General features: G+C 38.0%; 1 protein-coding gene across 1 annotated transcript in view; it reads left to right on the forward strand.

Moving 5' to 3' along the window:
* GMDS (GDP-mannose 4,6-dehydratase) overlaps positions 1-19,898 on the forward strand; it is a 416,552-nt gene that overhangs the window by 161,613 nt on the left and 235,041 nt on the right. The window contains exon 6 of the mRNA XM_054284932.1: positions 770-874. Coding sequence (XP_054140907.1) covers positions 770-874 — 105 coding nt within the window. The remainder of the gene's footprint in view (positions 1-769; positions 875-19,898) is intronic.

Genomic DNA, 19,898 nt, shown 5'->3' on the forward strand with positions numbered 1-19,898 from the left:
CATGTTGAGAGGCATACCTTTATGAATTACTATATAAAAAGTATTTGCTGCCATTGCCTGGGGGTTGGAAATTAGCATCTCACTTCACAAGGCCTTGTTCATTCAGCTCAGAGGTGAAGAGCTCTTGGAGAAGGGGGGGTAGGGTGACTCCTCCTTCACAAAGGGTTGTGAGGTACCACTGAAGTGATAAAGTTTCTTTTTTTTTTTTTTTTTTTTTTTTACCAAAATGAAAGATTCCCAAGAGCTCACATCTTCTTTGTGAACTCGTATGAAATTTGAAACACTTATTAAAGCAATGAGCATGGAGGATTTTGGTGATAAAGTTTCAAATCAATTTGAGTGTTAAGGCACGAGATTTTCACTTTTATTCCTCCAAAGTAATTTTGGTTTTGTTTTGGGTTTTTTTTAATTAACAGAGGTCACTACAGTGGCATATTTCACACGCTCTGACCATGTTAATTATATTGTAAAAGAAAAAATGCTGTGTCTGAGTGTGTATAAGAAGACAAGAAAGAAAGTGCCCTGATGTTTCCTGGCCAGTTCAGAGGCTGCTTAGAATATAAGTATTTTCCCATTCAGCTGCTGCTTATTGGGCTGATTTATTTTTTTTTAATATAAAATTTGACACATATAGGGAACTAATTAAATGCTAAAGCACATTGCTGTTGAAATGAGGACTTCACCCTGCATGTGACAGAGACTTGTGTGTGTGTCTGAGCTGTGTATAGCCAAGCATTTATACAATAACACTTCAAAATTATTTTTACAGGGGCAGCAAAACTGTATGCCTACTGGATTGTGGTGAACTTCAGAGAAGCCTACAATCTCTTTGCTGTGAATGGCATCCTCTTCAATCATGAGAGCCCCAGAAGAGGTTAGAAAAGCTGTGTGAAACTGTTCCCAACCTTGTGTATATCTGATTGGTAAAATGGAACAATGCACCCACAGGTTTCATTTAAACTTGCCAGAATTCTGTAGGGAAGGTGTCATGACTTGCAGCCTACCCATGGCATTTGGTGCAGCCCTCCTGGCAGTCTCAGAGCCTCAGAGTTCAGGAACAGCACTTTCCGCTTCACGTATTCCATTTTGTAGCTCACTAACACCAAAGGGAAGTTTGGATATCTAATTTTGTGTCCCTGTTGATAATAAGTAAAGGCAAAAATGTTAATATGGCACGTTAAAAAAGGCAGGTTTTCTAAACATTTATTTGGGCAACTACATAACAGATGCAGTTTCAGGTGTGTCATACTCAAGATTTTAATTTGTGTATAAATGTCGAATTAAGAGGCAGAAATAATAGATGCTCTAAGTTCATAAGACTAATTAGTACAGCCTGGTGTATTTTGAAAAAATTTGAATTAGGGCCCATACTGTTTTACAAGATGGCTTTTAACACATGGCTTTAAAATGCCTTTCAGTTTAATCCTTAATAGCAATGCAGCTTAAATTCCACTTAATCATCCCTTTTCCGCTTGCAGTGCTTTATGAACAATTAATGCTGCTATTTAGTTTGAGTAAGACTACATGGTTGATTAGAGGTCTCTTTTACAATGACAGTTTTCCTCTGCCCCTTAAGTATTGTGACGGTTGAAAACACTCTAAAATTAAACTTTAAATTAACACAGAAAACTGGATTCTCAGTGCAGAAGCCTTTTATTGTGGTCTGTTTCTAAATGAAAAATAAATTCAAGTTTTACAGGAATGCTATTATATAAATTATAGCCTGGCACAAAATGGAAGATTTTTAATCATACTTATATGGTACTTATATAAAACAGACGATAATTTCAACTCTGCTTAAAAGAAAAAAAAAAAAGAGGAGAAAAAAGGAGTCCATGTCAATAGGATTTAAATATTCATTTCAGTCTTTGGGAGTCACAGCTGTGAAACCTCATCATACAGTGGCTAGGCAGCATTTTTAGTAGTTGGTGGTGGAAGTTGGTGTATCACTTCACTGGAGCAAATAAAGCACAAGTTCAAAATTAAAGGGGAATCATATTCACTAGATTATTTAATTTAGAAACCATAATACTTTGCTTTCTATTAAAGAGTTTACTGAGGTGTATTCATAGTGTGCTGTGAACTAATGCTCAGATTGCTCTGAGTTATCACTGTGTAATCAAAACATTCTGACCATTGTAAAAATGTGGGAATGTGCAATATAAAATATTAGCTTGGCATGATTTCTAATAACTCCAAGGAGCTACAAGATGAGATGAAAATTTTATGAACACGTACTGTTTCTGATGCTCTGGTATAGACTTGTGCCGTTTTGAAGGAGGAAAACTTCACTACTCATTGCAATTTTGATCCCTCTGGTGTTTGTTCCTGCTTTAACACTATTGCAAGAGGGTTTCCAATCTGAGGTCTCTTTTCAACATATTTGATGTCCCCATGGAGCACTCAAGTCTGTGCTTTGAAGTCTCAGGCTGTACTTTTCATTGTGTTTGCTGGGTGGAGTTTTGGACCCTTTATGCCATGAACAGGAATCTTGTCCTAGAAATGGTTTCAGCTGACTCTTTTTTGCCTTCGCAGGAGTACTTGCCATGAAAGCAACTGTAACCACAAACCAGTGTTATTTGAATAGTGTTTTTGTGGGAAAAGGTTTGGAAACTATACTATACAGATAAGAACACAATAGAACAGTAGTTTTGAGATTGCTTCTTGATAGCCATTTATCACTTTCTTAATATTTTTGAAGACTGCAAAGGCACTTCAGGAGGAAAAGAGGACTTAACTGGAATTTCTAACTCCCATGCAAAGCTGGTAATATCCATAGAAGTTTTAGGGTGATTTATAGTTTAGCCTTTTTTTATACTGATTTCAAAGACTGGGAATACCTAAATAAATCAATACATATTTTCTTCCAATACTATATACCACTATTTCAGTTGGTTTAGGGTTACACTGAATGCATCAAATACAACATCCCATTGATGGTGGTATTATTTGCATCTTGTCCACACAAAATCTAATGCCCAGGAATCAGAGCAGAGCAGAAGGTTGCAGCAGTGCCACTTGCTGAGGTACAGAAAGGATCTCTTTGGCAGACAGTGCATACCTGAATTTTAAATTATACTTTTGAAAATTTCTCTAAGTTTCTTACACAAAATGTATTTATGGGAAAAAAAATGTAAAGAGACAAACTCTGATATTTCTTACAGCCAGGGATCTGTGAAATATCCTACACTGCAAGGCAATGGTAAGGATGAACAGAATGCATTTTTCATGCCTTGGAGCCTGCATTGTGGGCAGTGATCAAATATAGAACTATTTGAAATATGAGTACTCATGTTGAAAGATCGTAAATTGCAGTTTTCTGCCAAGCTGGTCACTGATGTTGAATTGAACAAACAATTGCAAAGAGTTTGCTTCATGATCTGTAAATAAGTGTTTAGGTTGCTCAAAAAAACACGACAAAGGTTTTAGCAAAAATGGGTTTAATATGAATTTATAAAAATGTGACTTAACAAAGTTTGATAGCCAGGTTCACTCTATTACTTACTACATGGATGAAACATACAAATGAATACTGAGTTAGAATCAATTTGGAATGATTCCCACAGAGACTAAAAGTGCTGAAGTGTAAGGGAGACCCATTGAGTCAAGTTTATAAACTCCTGATGCAGCTTAGTTGCAGCTGGTTCAGTCTTTCGTTTCAGATCTTTACAATTATTTATGTCTAAAAAATAAATTTTTTAATTCATTAGTATTAATTTAGCATGCTATCAGCAACTTACTGAGCATCTGTTGTGAATAAGGGGTCTCTCCACTGTGATACCTCGGTCTCAGGCAAAGAATCTCAGACCTTGTGATGAGTCCCAGATCAAGGGGAAAGGCACAGCAAAGCAGTGAACCTGTAATTTAAATAAAACTGAAACTGCATTTAGCCAAAGTTTTAGTAAAGTCTCTCTGGCTCAAGGAGCAACTTTGAGAGGTGTCCTAACTCAAGGGGGGATCGCTGTCACACAGCCATGCTGCCTTGCAGAGAGAGCTCAAAGCAGGCTCAAGTAGACTGTCATGTTTATGGGATAAAGTTGAATTACACATGATGGGGAAGGTATGTAGTGACACTTTGGACCCTCAACTGTCTTTGTTCTTCACTTACTGAGTCTTGGAAAAACCACCCACTATTCATGTGTTCCAAGCATCAATGCAACCTGGGTTAGTCTGACCCTTTGTGGATTTCCTGGAGGAGTTCTTGGCCAACCTGCAGCTCAGGTGTTTATGTCCTTTGGGGCCTCTACCAAAGTACTGCTAGTTTGAATAAGGGGGCCAAGTGCATCTGCCGCATATTATATTATGTTCTGATATTGTAGTGCTGGGGCAGTGCACAAGCCTAGTGAAAATGAGAACTGCCTAATCTCAAGAGCTGCTTTCCTATAAAAGGAGCTCAGGAATCTACACCTCTTCTTTCAGAATGCCAATTCTTCCTCTGAGCCTTTCCAGCTTAAACTCAGAAAGGAGCACCAATAGTTAATCTCATGTAGCCTGTAAAATAATAGGGAAGTCTGCACAGAGTTCATAAGGGTAAAGAGTGCTTAAGTCTAATATGAAAGGTTTCATATTTCTCAAAATTACAGAGGCTTGAGAGAAGTGTTGGATTTGGGAACATTTGGTTTTCTACTTTTATCTTGCTCTCTCAGAGAAAGACAGTAACAGGAGTAGTTCTAAGATGTGACGCCACAGTGTAAAGCTGAGCACTTAAGTTCGCTGTGTGGGCTTCCTTTTAAGTATGATGTTTCATGTTCTGACAATCAGAGTGCCTTTACAAAAACACCAGTGATAAATTTGAGATTGGCTGAATCCACTGAGCCTTATATCTTAATTTTGGAATAGTACAGCATTATTAAATTGCACAAATACTTGGGTCTATACTCCAGAGATACATGTGTATGTAATAGCAGAAAATATTATCTAAAATTTCATAAGAAGTAAAATTAGTGGCTGTGTTAGACTAATCTTAATAAAATATACATCTAATTTGAGCCTTTCTGTAGTACTTTCTATTATTTTCTTTATATTATACATACTGCCTCTCATTTCACTTAGTCACCTTTACAGTTTTGTAAGCTGAAATAGTCACTTTTTGACCAGTTCGTACTTTTCAGCTCCCATAAATCAACACAGCTGCACTGAAGTGAGTGGGGTCGTGTTGATTTATGCCAGCTGAGGGTCTGGCATAGTACTTCCAGTAATAGTCTGGTAATGTAAGATAAGCATGACATGCTTCCTTTGGGAAAAAGACCTGTATTAGCAGTATACTTTGCTAAAGCTAATTTCTTCAGTTACTTTCATCCATCTTATCCAGGTATAGCTCAAGAGTTGAGTGATTTATGATCATGCCAAGGTGAATGGGATCTTCCATTTCTGAAGTTTTTTTATTTTCTAAGTATGACACAAGCTGAAAAGCATTATGTTCTACAGTAGCTGCAGGCAGTCTCTGTATTAAAAAATGAACAAAAGAAAACCTAAAGAACTTCTCCAGGGTAAGGTTTGGTTTTTTACCCTCCCCCTCCGAACAACGTGATGGGATACCCAGTGGGGGAGGTGAAGGCTGTCAAGTTGCTGGTGGTAGCTGAATACTGGTAGTCTCCCAGTATTACCAGTGTGGAAATGTTTGCCCTATAGCAATATTGGAAAGATATTTCTGTTCCGTGAGCTGACGGTTTTGACAGTGCAAGAGTGAGGCAATCAGCAAGTCTAGTTTTCAGGAAAGCTGGGGCTTGATCCAAACCTTTTTTTTACCTCATTGGAAAGATTCCTGTTCTTTTGTTGGGCTCTGAATCTCACTAATACCTCATTTTCTGAGTGGGAAAGCAAACTGCTTGTTGTCAGTGTCATTTGTTTCGTCCCAGACAAGCCCTTACTGTTGTCTTTCTTCAGTTCTGTGTAAGAAGTTGTCTCAGGTTTACAAGATGTGCCTTTGGATGTCTGAGATAATTTTCTGATTTGGTTAACCACTTCACTGCTTGCCTCATCTGATCTTAATCTGCCAAGATGTACAAACATGTACAGCATGTTTCCTGACACAATGCAACAAAAGTTTTGTTTGGTTTTTGTTGGGTTTTTTCCCCCTAAGTAATACTTTGCCTCCACACATGACCTTACTGCGTAGATCATTCAGTAGGGAATTTTTGTGTGTCTGATACCAGCTCTGGTAAAGCAGTTGTCATCAGACCATTGCTGTATAGCCAGAGGGAAAGGATACAACTGCTCATTTCTGTGATCTCTTTCAGCCAGGGTGGAAATGGCTAGGTATTAGATTGCAGGCTGAATGTTGTCAAAGTACATGTAGCAAGATTAAAATGAAAAGAAATAATTTCTTAAATAGAGTGGGTAGCATTCTTTGCTTTTATTGTGCATCTGGGTCTCAGGTTTGCCAGAGAGAAGGGGGGGTAAGGTTTTACCCTACTCACTGTAAATATGCCTGTGTGCCTTTTAATGTTATGGTTTTTGTTGTTACCTTTTTTTTTTTTTTTTGTAATCAGGTTTTAGTCTCCTTTTTGCTTCTATTTCATAGAGAAGGCAGAAGCAGATGGTGACATCTGCCACTGACTTTCACAAGAAAACTGTGCAATTCTTACTGTAGCAGCTGCTCTTCTGCATCTAGTGTATAGAGATGTAGTCAACATCTGCCAGATTTCCTTTTCTCATGTCTGTGGTTGGAGACTAATCTCTTAAAACACTTTCAGTGCAAGAGAAGCTTGGTCAACCTAGTACCACTGGAAATACTAAGGGCTTTTCTGGTGCTTTCTTGGTAAGTTGAAGCCTGTGAAAGACATACGTGTGTAAAATTTTACTGCAAAGCTACATCCATTTAATGCAAAATTTCCAAACCCATGAGAATATCTCAATAGAAAAAGTCAGCAGAATGTTGCTTGTGGCTTTCCTGCTCCTTGCTGCATGGGAAGCACACAGGCTGGCTGGTGTCATCAGGATCATCTGCCTTGCACATTGAAAACTTGATGGCAAGGTACCATGGCCAATGTAAAAGGACTTAGACATTTGTGTGCTATAGAGCAGCCAAGATCATTTCATGCTTTTTAGTTTGCATGTTTCAACAGAGAAAGCATGCAGTGTCCTGGAGACATGCATTCTTACTGCCTTTTTCTCCCTGCTGCGAGACTGATCCTGCTAAGTGATCCATGCAGGTGTTCCCTTATCTACATGCAGTCAGACATCACTGGAGGTAAATGTGGGCACTACAGTCTACTTGCACAAATGCATTTGCAGCAATATTGACTGTAATATCAGAAAATGGTCAGGTAATACCTTTCCTTTGTTTTACTTAAGTACATGTGTTTTCCCCTTGAAAAAGATCTGATGTTACAAGATAAGTAGATTCAGTTAATTATGATGATGTTGAACATGCTACTGACCAATTAATACAGATCAGAGCATATGAAAATATGTGGAGATTTTTTGTCTCGTTCTTATGGTGCTAACAAGCCGTATTAACCTTATGTTTCTAGCGCCACTTTCCTAGTGCTAGCCAACACTAAGATATGAAAGTAGTGCAACCACACCAAAATATGAGTGGATTTCCCTTCATTAAACTATGTTTTAAAAGCAGCACCAGACATCTGAAATAAGAACTGGAGGGTGAGACCATTTGTGCATGCCCTTAGTTTTGGCCATCCAGGTCAGTGCTATACAACTTGTCACACATGGGAATGAAATAATCATGTACATGAACTGAATTAGGATATAAAAAGATATTTTTCTAAAGTAACTAATTGATGAAGTAAGATACTGTGTGGAACAGTCTGACTACTGAAATCTTTTTGATTCAGTCTTTGAAACAATAGTTTGTGGTAATCTTTACCACCTCTTTTTTTTTTTTTTTTTTCCTTTTCAACCTCAAAGTGGCCCTGATTATTCACTTCTTTATCTGATGTACTTTTCTGGGGTTTGCCACGAGTTTATCTAAGTAGTTATGGATATAGCTTGTACAGAAAATAAGTAATTTCTTGCCTGTGGGTTTAGATTTTTTGGAACAGCTGCATTCACAACTCAGATCTCTCCTTGAGCAAATTATTATCTTATCAGAAGCATCTTTTCATCATTAAATCATATGCTCCCTTGTGGCTTATACTGTGTTGAGAAAAAAGTAGATTACAAGTTTTGCTATCTTCCTTGATTGATTTTAAATTTTTTGTTTTAATCTAAAAAAAAAAAGGCAGAGTATCTCCCCAATTTACAAAATTTCAAAGCTGTTAAATTTAGAAAGCTTTATCAAGTAATTCTTAACATTTCTGAAGATATATTAACATGTATCTGTGTTACTTTCTCAAACTAAAACTTGCAGACTTTTTTTTCCTCTAATTAAATATCAACCAAAAGCTTTGAAATAAAGTGCTGTGAAATTTATGAAAGTCCAAAATGGGAAATGGAGTGGCAGACTATGTATCTCACCTGTTGTGTTCTTATGCCTTCATTAATATACAAACTTGTAGCAGGATTTTGACAAATAATGTTTTATATGCCTACTCCTCATTTTTTTCCCCTTTGTTACATTTATTTTTCCCCAGGCAAAACACAATGGAAAATGTGACCATTGTGCTGTTCTTGTGTTTGTATAAATGAGAGCATGAAGTGAAATACAAGCAAGAACTGTGAGATTTACACCTTGCATTTCACAAACTAGCTTAAAGTGAATGTGGAGTTTGCAGAAGGTCAGAAGAACAGAACTGGTTTCAGCCAGAAGTCTATTTAGCCAAGTTACCCCATTGCTGGAACAAGAGGAGAGAGTCTAGGAGACAGAACAGATTGAGTGTGGTCACCTCAGATCTCGGGAGCTGATGGGTAGGAGACCAAATGATGCAACCCCAGCGCACTGCCTGTCCATGCCAGGGCTCCGTGGGAATGCAGTCCAAACTGCTGCTTGGGAGATCCTCTCTGAAGGAAACCACTTTATCTGGGGAACAACACCTCCTTTGGATGCATGCTGAAGTCATAGTGCAGGGGTACCCAGAGGCTAGGACAAGAGAGCATACTGCAGGATACAGTTTTCCCAGATGTGAGGACTCAGCCACAGCCAACCTCTTCTGTATTTCTTGCTTTTTTCAAGAAATTCCTTGAGCTGTTTTTGCTCACAGTTGCATCCACATGATTATTTTGTTCTCTTGTGTTTCATTAAAAATGACTGAATTCTGAAATAGAGGCAAGAAAGGAAAAGAAAAAAATCACACAAAGAGCAAAGTTCCCATCGTTATTGCAAGGGTTGTTGCATAAATGAATCTATCTTACATTGTTGATATTTGGTAAGTAATGAATGTTTAATATTTTAGTCATTATTTCCATATTAATATCTTAAGATTTTGAAGACCTGGGTCTCACTATTATTACAATTCTGTCAAATATATAAATTTTTCATGTGATATGTTAGTGTACTACTTTGCCTTCTTCCGGCTGTGTAATCCAACATCAGTGTTCCCCTGAGACTATGAAGTAAAAACCATCAGAAATTGCTTACAGCTCATCTTCAGAGTCCTGGGTATCCCTGCAAAGATGTTAAGTATGTTTCTCTGTAGGCCTCAATCCACAACCTTCAAGTTTTGGGCATCATCTCCCAGGTGCAGAAACGTGAAAGCCTGGTCATACTCACAGATTGTAGGCATGATGTGACTGGCCCATCTTAGTATCTGAAACATTTTCTCAGCAGTGTGCATCCTGTTTTCCCTAAAATAGCTCTCCAAAAGGTTGACAATTCCCTCTACGTAGTCATGCATAACTTTTTTAAAAAATTTAAATAAAAATAAATCTATTGAAAGTGCATGTTGTTTCAGAAGGTAATTTGAAATCAACCCACTGAGGCATTTCTGATACAGGAGACTGAACAGGACACACTAATTCACCATAAAACAGTTTCACCATTAGTGGTTCAAAAAACACTGCAGAAGGAAATGTCAACTGATTATTCCTCTACAAAGTTAGCAGGGTTCATTAAAAACAAATAAGTGAGAAATACAGTGTCATTGGATGTCACCTCTGCTAAGATTCACCATGCAATGGGATTTCATAGCAATTGCAGGAAAGTAAGCTGCTTTATCTGAGAGAAGATTAGTCAGAGCTTGGTTTGAACTTAGGAACAATTTTCTTTCTACGTCTTGATTTGAGTAAGTGGTTCACTTACAGTTCCTAGAAATGTGTTTAAAAATAAGAAGCACACCACACAGACAAACATTGCATGTGTAGGTAGTTTGACTTCAGACCATCACATGCATTATGTACTTTCTGGGAATGCACAGAAGTTTTGCATTTATAAGAATATTCTGTTGTCGCTGAAATAGCTGAAAATCCCAACAGCTGGAAGACTGCTGATTTCTGCCAGTTTTATTCATCTAATTGCAAATATTTTTGAACAGATTTTAACCTCTGTTACAAGGAGTTAAAGCAGTGTCTGTACTGTCAGCCACACGTGTTTCCCACACAGTGGATGTTTGCACACCTTGCCAACCATGTTAAAATATTTCCTTTTCAAGGATTTGCCCTTCTTAGACTCTTAAAATTTAATTATGTTCTACTTAATTGTTAGGCAATGATTGGCAAATGAAAGCTATGGCCCAAAGCATTGTAATAAAATCAGATACCCGATGCCATTTAGATGTTGCAATATCAGTTGCATATTTTGATCTGCATTGTATCTCACCCCTATAGAATGATAGCTGTTAGGACAGAGACTTAGCAGATTTCCCATGAAACCCTTCAGGGTTGCTCTTTGGTACAGGAAAACAATTCAAACCCAAGCCAAGACAAAGAATACAATATCACGTATTCTCTGCTTTCTCTGAATTTTTTGCCCTAGGACATGGGAGTTTGAGAACACTGCTTTAGAAATGCTGGAGGAATACTGATGAATTTTTATTTTTGAAGTCAAGTCCTTGATTTCATTATATTATATGTGAATAGAATTCTAGATAGTAAAGAATTATCCAGTAAAGCAAAAAAGGCCTTCAGTTTACATCCTTTTTATTTTCTCCTCATTTATATTACAATCCTTACATTGAAAGAGATTTAAGGTGTTTATTCATTGCATCAATAATCATCAGTAGGTGGATTGAAAACTGTACAAAATCCTATAGTAATTCCAGGTGTAGGCAATGTGAATCTGCAAAAATCTAGAGCTCATTTTGGATTTAAGACAAATCCAGAACACATGACAAAAACATCAGTAACACTCAGAAATATTTTACCTTCAATTTCCTTTTTAAAAATTTTGAAATAGTTTTTTTTTAAGTTATAAATCTTATTTGTGCTTTCTTGCTGACACTTTTCCCTTCCCAGCCCCACCTCATGCCCACATTCTGAGTCATTGGTAGGCATGTGTGCATCCATTAGGGGCACTTGTGTCCTATGCTCTGTGCTCTCACACTGAGTTTCTATTTGCTGCAGACTGTAAAAATAACCACCAAGATCTTTTGTTGCCATTACTGCACTGCTTCAAGATAAATGGAGACACTGTGCACTTCCTAAGGTCAGGAAAAGTTCTTACTTCCCAAATTTTATGCAGTTCTTGAAAACAGAGTGAATTGGAAATTATCCATGGTCTTAAAAACTTTCTTCTTTTAGCATGGCACCGGTATTGTACTTCATTTTAAACATTTATACTGAAGTGCAATTGAATTTAAAGTCAACCCTGTGGCCATAACTGGCATCATGCAAATACTCCTTTTTTATTCCCCTGCTGTTTGTTTTCATAAGTGTTGCATGTATCTGCCGTTGAAAATCAGGCCAGTGATGGCTAATTTTCACATGGTTTTTCAGGATGTGTCTTCCTCTTCTCAAGTCCTGACCCTTTAGGGAAAATTGGGGAATGGGATGGACTGGTGTTAGTAGTTTGACTTGTGCTCATGCTGTAGGGGGGTAAAGCATCCCAACTCCTGTGTTATGGACAAATCTCTTCCTTTTGTATGGTCTAAAATTAAATAGTGGGTGTGCTTCTCCTTTTCTGAATAGCTGCTCTGTGCCCTGAGCCGTAACCTGTCCAGATGTGCTGCAGCTTCTAGGTAGTGATTCTAATCATCTGAATTTTGCTGAAAACTATAGTGCTGTTTGAGATTTGCAGAAAAAAAAAGTTTAAAAAAAGAGTGTAGCACATATATGATTGTTTTATTTTTAGCACATTTCATGGTGCCAGCAGATCTTGCAATAATTATGAAAAACAGGGCAAGATTAGTGTAACAGTAACTAAGGCTGGGAACTTGAAAGCTTGACTTCATATAAACGCAGTAGGCAAATGCTACCTTTACTACCTAGTTCTGAAAGTGCTAGTGTTACTAAAGAACTGTAAACAGTTTTTGTTGTGCTGGTGAATCCAACGTCTGTTGCCAAAACGGTGTCAGAAAAGTGTAAGCTGGTGAATAACAGGTCATTATTAAATTTTCGCTATGTCTCATGATGATGCTTTTCTTGAGAAAAGCATCATAATCTTAAATTGCACTTAAAGAAGCTCTTTGTTTTGAAATCATGGCATGAAGCAATTCTGGGTTTGATTTCATTAGTGTGCTGCAGTTATTGCACAACTCTGGTCTACTTGCAAGTAAGTCAAGTGTCTCCTGTTGCTTTGGTTCTACAGGTTCATTGAGGGTTTGGTGGTGGGATGATATCATCTGGTTTGCCATCACATTTGTAGACAATGATAGCCAGGCATCAACACCCGTGAAGAAACCCACAGAGTCATCAGGGGATGTTCATTCATTTTTTCCCAAAATTATATATGTGTGTGAGTGTGTGGATGATGCTTGAAAGTGGCTGCCTGTACATGAAAGTCTGGTGAAAGAATTTGTGTGTTCAGTAAAATTTTCTGTAAAAGAATAAATCAAAATTTTCCTAACTGATAATGTACATGAGGGTTCGATCAAGCTCAATGTTGTATCTAGTGGTTAAAATCAGATCATTTAATATTTAAAAGAAAAGGCTTGGGACTCAGTAAACAAAATCTGAGTGATTTAACACTTTTTAAAATATGCTTTTCCTTGAGACTACTAAAATGCAAAAAATTAGAAATCCTCAAGGATTCACAGAAATGCTATTTTTCTGCAGCCTGTCAGGAAAGAAATACTTATGCAGCCACACGATGAACTAAGTTATTTTTTAATAAGATTTCTGTTGCCTTTATCTGATTTTCAAACCTGCTGTTTAGTGACAAGACCATTCAGATGGTCAAAGCCCTGGCAGTCTTATATATTTTAAAGATGCCTCACTGAGACCTTTCAAGATATAAACATAATATTTATAGTTTAAAGAGAGCCTTATAATTCTCTACTTCTAAAGCAGAACTTCCCAACTATGTACTGATGTAGATGGCAGCTATCTTGAAATGTTAGCTTAGCCTCATTTCCATTTTAATCTACAATAGAGTTTGTGGGAGACGCTGCTAAGGTTAATAGAATTCATTTTTAAAATGAGAGAAAAATCATGTTTCTTGTAGAGGTTTGTGTTTCCTGGACTTGTGGTGCTTGAAAAATCCCAACAGCTTAAAATTGTTTGGTTTGGATCTGATTTTTCTTAGACTCTGACTCTGATGAGTCTGTTCAGTTTTGCCAGATCAATAATTATTTATCTGCCTTGTTATTCTGAATAAGTTCAAGCTGAAAAATTTTTAAATGAAAATTTGGGTGGTTGGGGAGCTTCCTACAAAAATTCTCTGTTAATTATTCTGATCCAATGATCAGGTATTTTCTTCTTGGTTCGATTCTGCATTAGGAAAAACAAAGAATTTGGTAACAACTGTAGTTCAGTTACCATTTTATATGGAAATCATCTGTATTGGTTTGGTATTAGGCTGAAGCAGTTTGGAGAGGGCTTGTGTTTTTGTCTAGATCTACGTGAGTCTGTCTTTGAGGAGATCAAGGAATCAGGTTAAAAAGAAAAAAGGGGGATGATATAAAATCTGAATTTTGAATCTGCATTTTTATAACCTTATCATATAAAATGGATCAAGAGAGTACTTTGTCTTGAATCAAATACTGTTTACTGAATTTCAATGAAACTCTAAAGAATAACTTAGAAATTTAATTTTATTTTCATACGCCAGTATGTTTATAGCTCTGGCTACTTTTAAATTCCTCAGAAAATGTTTTTTTCATGCTTAAGTTTATTATTTCTGTATAATTACTCAGAATTTTATTGGTTTTTCTTTTTCAGGAGGGTTTTCTTTTTCTTGTTTTGGGTTCTCTTTTAAGTTGCTTAGAGAGATTAGAGGACATTAGTGGTTTCTTTAACAACCTCTTCTAGGCTGCACAGAAAAATTACTAAGAAGCGGGGGTTTTTTTCCTGACAAGCTAAATTGTAACTATTTTAAGAGAGACCAATGGGTTGAGTGTTTAAAGATCTAATATAATTTTATCCATATATACTTTTAAAGTGTGGATTAGTATTAATTGATATGTTGGAATTCAGCTGCATTAGGTATCTGCACAGTTGTGACGTTCAGCAGCTCAAGAGATGATGTTACAGAGGTTATTCCAGTCCCATTTCCAGAATGCAGCCATGACCATTGCTAGTGCTGTGTGTGGACATAGGAAGAGCAAAAACCAGAGTGGGCAGAACCATGCCACAGAGACCACAAAAGGACATGATATCCCTTTTTTGTTAGAAAGTCCTTTCTGAAGCCCTACCTGAACACCAGTCCTGCATGTTAATTCACAGCTCTGTCCTTCAGGCTCAGTTCTGCTTGTTCTTGACTCTGTGAGCTTTAACGTATGTGTGTCTGGGGAGGAAACTCCCTGCTTTTTCAGGGGACTTGGAAAAAACTTCATGAGAATATCACTTACCCTTGGCTCATTATTTTTCTAGGTTACTTCCATAGGAGATGAGGTTAAATCTATTGTTGTTGACTTGCCAGTCACATGACATAAGACATATGTGCAGCTGCTTAAATTTGAATTGAAATAGCCCTGGAAAAGATGGGGCTCCCTCTCAGATGAAGTAACATGCATGTCCAAGAAAATCATAAATAAGCTGTGGGGGTTTTTTAGTAGATCTATCTCTCATCATAATAATTACCAAAGTGTTTACTCACAGGTGCAAAATACTTAGAGAGTCTCCTTAATCTCCAATTATTGTTGCCCTCTCATCTTGACCTCTCTTGAAGTGTTTTATAAACAACTTAAAGAATAAATGAAGTATTAGAAACAGTTATTATAGAGCAGGCAAAGTTATTTGCTTTCTTTGAGTGAAGGGATATAATTTATAAAGGACTGATTACACTCATCTGTTTTCTGGGTAGCCTGTAAGTTTACTTTACCACGGCAAGGCAGAATAACAGAGAAATTGTGTCATGGGAGCCAAGTAAGATATTGTAGCGGTAGGAAATCCAATTGCCTTGTTTTACAGCCATTTGTCTCGTCCGTTGTTTCTGTCAAATGATCATTTGAATCAAAAGCATTTAAAGAGATTTTCTTCCTCTGCAGTAATGAGAACAACAGAGACTTTTGTGCTGCAGGACATTCCTACTAGGTCTTTCCTCCTCTAACATGGCTACCTGCCAGTCCTTGTTATTATTGAAAGTTGCTTCATTTAGTACATTTTATAAAGTGTCCCTGCCCAGCTTCGTGGCTGTCGCTGAGGTTATGAGTCAAGAGGGAGAGTGGGAGCTCTGATTCAGCAGGGCTTAGCAGCAGAGAAGTTAAAACTGAGAGTGTTAGTGGGTAGCTTACTACTTCAAACCCTCTCTTTTGCAAGATATGTGTTTGAATCAAAAGAAAAATACAGTGGAAAGCATGTGTGATCTTTTGCCTTACTCGTTTTACCACATTGCTCCCGTCTTGCTTACTAATCAGAGGTTGGTGACAAGGTTCTTTGACTCCAGCTCTCAGAAAGAAGGGCCCTATCTTGGAAGGAAGAATCTAAGGGTTTCAGAAGCTCCCTCTGGAAGTCTGCAAGCCATTCCCACGTTTGCTGTGCACTTCAGTCAAGCAGGGATCAAATAAGATGCGAGTGTCCTGGAATCAGCAAAACAACAGAGCCTGTTGGCTCCAGCACAGCTGGAAGTGGGGAAAAGATGCCTGTTCCTCTTCTCTTACATGGGTTTTTTCTGTCTCTTTCCTGATCTCCCTGTGAGGCAGACAGAGTGGAGGCAGTAGAGCAGCAGGAAAGAAGAAAGGGTGACAGTGATTGTCTATTCCACATCAGAGGACAATTTTGTAGTGTCCCTTTGCAATTAGAAGAACATGTGTCAAGCCTGATGTCTGCCAACCATAGCTCTGCAGCCCCTGGAGAAGTTTGTCTTATCAAAGTGCTTTTCTTTCCCAAACAGATAGAAGAGAAGACACTATCATTTCCAAGATCAGTTATTTGATTGAAGAAATAGGGCAGGATGTTGTTATAGACACATATATAGAATTACATCTTTATTTCTAGTTTTTCTGGCAGAAGCAGGGAGGATGAGGGAGAGAGCTACATTAATAACAGGTGTTTGTTGTCAGCACGATAAGACTCAAAAATCCTACAGTAACTCTGTATCCTACCGTAATTTTCTTGCAGGTCCAGCAAAATATACCTTAGCAGTTCTAAGATACTTCTGAAATATTCCTTACCTTTCAGAGTCATCATTTTGAAAGTCAGTAAGTCTGTGTGTACACTTTTGATATTTAATCACTGGAAGGGTTGGGGGTCCTTGTACAGAAGAGCATGGTCAGAGGAAATCAGTTTGAGAGCTGATTCCTTGCCTGCTGCATCTGGAGCCTAGTGGGGGTGCTCTGGGGAACAAATGCAGATTTGGCTTTGGCTCAAGGGAGGTCCCCTGTCATGAGATGACATATGAAGGTTATGCATATAAGTACCAAACCCTTACACTCCCATACTGTGCAACATTTCACAGCCAAGAGATAAACAGACTGTAGCTGTTTTAAAATAACAGCTATGTTTTTTTCTCTGTTCTCTGGGCTATTAGGTTCCTTTTGTTTACTCCTGCCTTGAGTCATCTCCCAGGTGGGTGTATCCTGTAAATTGGGTATGATACTTTCTGCCAGGTATCACTTGTACCTGAAATGCTGGGCACTGCAGACTTTCTTTTAAAACCCTCATGAGTAATTGCCGAAAGGTCGTAGCTACAGTGCCCCAAACAAATGCAGGTTATGAATGGTCCTCTTTTTTAGCCTACTTTTCCTTTAAACAGGCCTGTTGGGTTTTGAGTACCTGCAGTTAAATGGTGTTGCTTTTGGCAGGGCTTGGTGAGCAAATGAGGCATAATCTCTCTGATCTCAGTGGTCTGGTCAGTCAGCCATGACATTCTCAGTGTCTTTTCTTTCTACACCCTGTCTGAACAGAGCCATAGCCCCGGCAGCTCTCAGTGGGGTTGCCAAAGATTACCATGTGCAGTGAAGCAGCAGATGGCAGGACAGTGGAAAATATGCAGCCCCAATCCCTGGGTTCACGTGGGGTTCAGGGTTAAATTTCAGTGATTTCCCTCTCTGCTCCTCAAGCCTGTCAATAAACTGCCCTTTGAGAAATGAACTCTTTAGTGTGCTTTGGGAAACTATTTAAAGTTCAGTTTTGTCCAGTTTTGGAAGTGTGTTCTAGACTGAAGTAGAAAATTTAAGGGTTCTGTGGCTACAGCTGCTGAAGTCTTCCTCACCCTAGTGTGGGCATAAAAAAATTAGGTACATATGAGTATGTCCTGAAAACTATGAAAGAAAGGTAAAAGGAGCTTTGCAAACTTGATTGGCTCATAAACTGTGTAATGAATGAATGAGGAGTGCCTCCACGAACTTAAACTTGTGCCTATATGTTTTGATAAAGCCGTTGTTTGCACTTTCGGTTTTTCTCCCCACAGGTTCCCTCTTCCTTATTCCTTGCATGGGATGGAGAGTTTTCACTGGAATGACTAGATGTTGTCTTGGGGTGGGGGAAGGTGGAATGGTGGGCAGAGAACAAGAAAAACATTCTTTCACAGCATATTTATTTACTCTATTGAGTGATTTCATCCCTTTTTGACTCTTCCAGGGTCTCATTGTTTCACAAATACCAAGATACATAACTTTCTCAAATTCTTGTAAAATTTTGGCATGTTACCTTCATTTGGGGTTCGGAGGTGACATTAAGGCATGAAAAACCAAAAGAATCATTGCTTGCTTGATTAGTTCATGTTCAGAATAAAACTCTCATCTATTTCCACTTTGAGCCTTGGCAGCAATCACATAGAGCAATTTGTGTCAGTGACTAAATGAGAATGTGAATTTAAGTGACTTTCTGAGCACCCTTTCAGAATTTGCACAAGAACCAGGCTTATGTTCATTTCCTGGTACAGCATTAATCTGACTGAACTGTGCATCTATCATTTCTTTCTCTGAAGTTCTTTACCTTTGGTTAGCTTCAGGCTCCATAGGACCCTTGCCTACTTCATTTCTCACAAGAAATTTACTCTCAGAGCATGTCTGGTTTATAGACAGAGGGCTATCTATCAGGAAAAAGCTTACGGTATGATATCTGGAGATGTTCTGTAAAGCTGTATCATTGTGCATTCAGAAACAAGAGTAAAACATGTAATCTTAGCTTTTGGTGCTAAAATTTACAGCTTTGTCTGGAGTATGTAGAGAGCATGTGCATGTGTGTTTTTCTGAGTGCATGCACAGCTACCTATAGGGATATAAAAATGATGTGAAAGGTCCCACTAAAAACACAAAGCCAGGAAATTCAGAATTGGGCTAACTTTCTGTCCTGGTTTCACCCCATTGTGTTCAAGTATTGTAGACATCTCAGAACAGCAGGTGATCTGACTGCCTCTTGTGTTCCTAGAGGAAGTATAAACTAACTTAAATGGGAAATATCACAAAAACAGGATAACAATGAATTTCAGGAGTCCACAAAGGAAGAAGTGTTCTTAAAAATACTGTTATTAAAACAGTAGTGAGCATTACAAGCTGAATGGTGGTAAATGGATGTATTATATAGACACTCTGGTTTTTTTACCATTGAATCACTTTCCAAATGTTTTGTTTCATATTTTCTTGTGCAAAACTTTTGTGGTGATTGGACATGTTAATGGTGGTATGTTTAAGTTTGCCCTTTTCTTTGTAAATTTAAGTAATCTGGCTTCAGCCAAACTGCACCAATTTATCTTGCCAGAAAGCTGAGTTCTCTGTGTTTATAGCTGTGTATTTATTTATATTATTAATTACACTAGAGAAACTCTATTCCCACAGAGAAAGAATTCAGGAATGGGATTCAGTTTCAGTGGCAACATTAGTAAAAAGGAATATTCATTGAAATGCGTGAACATTTCAAAAAGCTGTTAGAATTTTACTCAATGATTATGTTCAAAATATTTTCTCACTAAATAAGGGTCCCTTTCTTTTTTTGGTCCTTTATTCATTTTAGAGTGAAAATTAGCAGCATGCCCAGGCTTTGTCCCAGAGGGGAGTTCGCTCTCAGTGATGGTTTTTATGCAACCTCCTGACATACCCTTTCTGCCTGTGGGAGAGCTGCCTCTCTGTCTGGTGGCATTTCCAGTTTGGAGCTTGGGTGTGGAAGCTGCAGCACCCTTGCTTAACTTCAGGGTCCTCTGAGAGTGATCACATCCTGTGCTGCAGTAAGGACAGAGATTTTATGGGAAGTTTAAGCAACCAGCAGTAACTACAGCTAGGTGAAATAATGTTTTTATTGGCTTTCTGAATAGAGGAGGTCAACACAGCTAGACCAAACATGGCCAAGTCCTTTGGACCAGAAGGGACATGCTGTCTTTGTTGGCTTGCAGTCTTCCTGGTGTACTGTCATTGTGTCTCTGCCTTTTCACCCCATTCTATTCTTAAACTCTTAAGCCTTGGGGGCTTACTTTAGGCTTGGGTTCCCCCTGCTCTACACAATCAATCAAAGCTTTTTTTTAGAGATTTGTTGTTAAAATACTACATTTCAGGGTTGTTACTTTGGTTTTATCCAAAATAATGACTTCC

The sequence above is a fragment of the Melozone crissalis genome, unplaced genomic scaffold (genome assembly GCF_028551555.1).
Source record: "Melozone crissalis strain CALT ecotype California unplaced genomic scaffold, PUWL_Pcris_2 ptg000042l_1, whole genome shotgun sequence".
In the NCBI taxonomy this organism is placed as follows: Eukaryota; Metazoa; Chordata; class Aves; order Passeriformes; family Passerellidae; genus Melozone; species Melozone crissalis.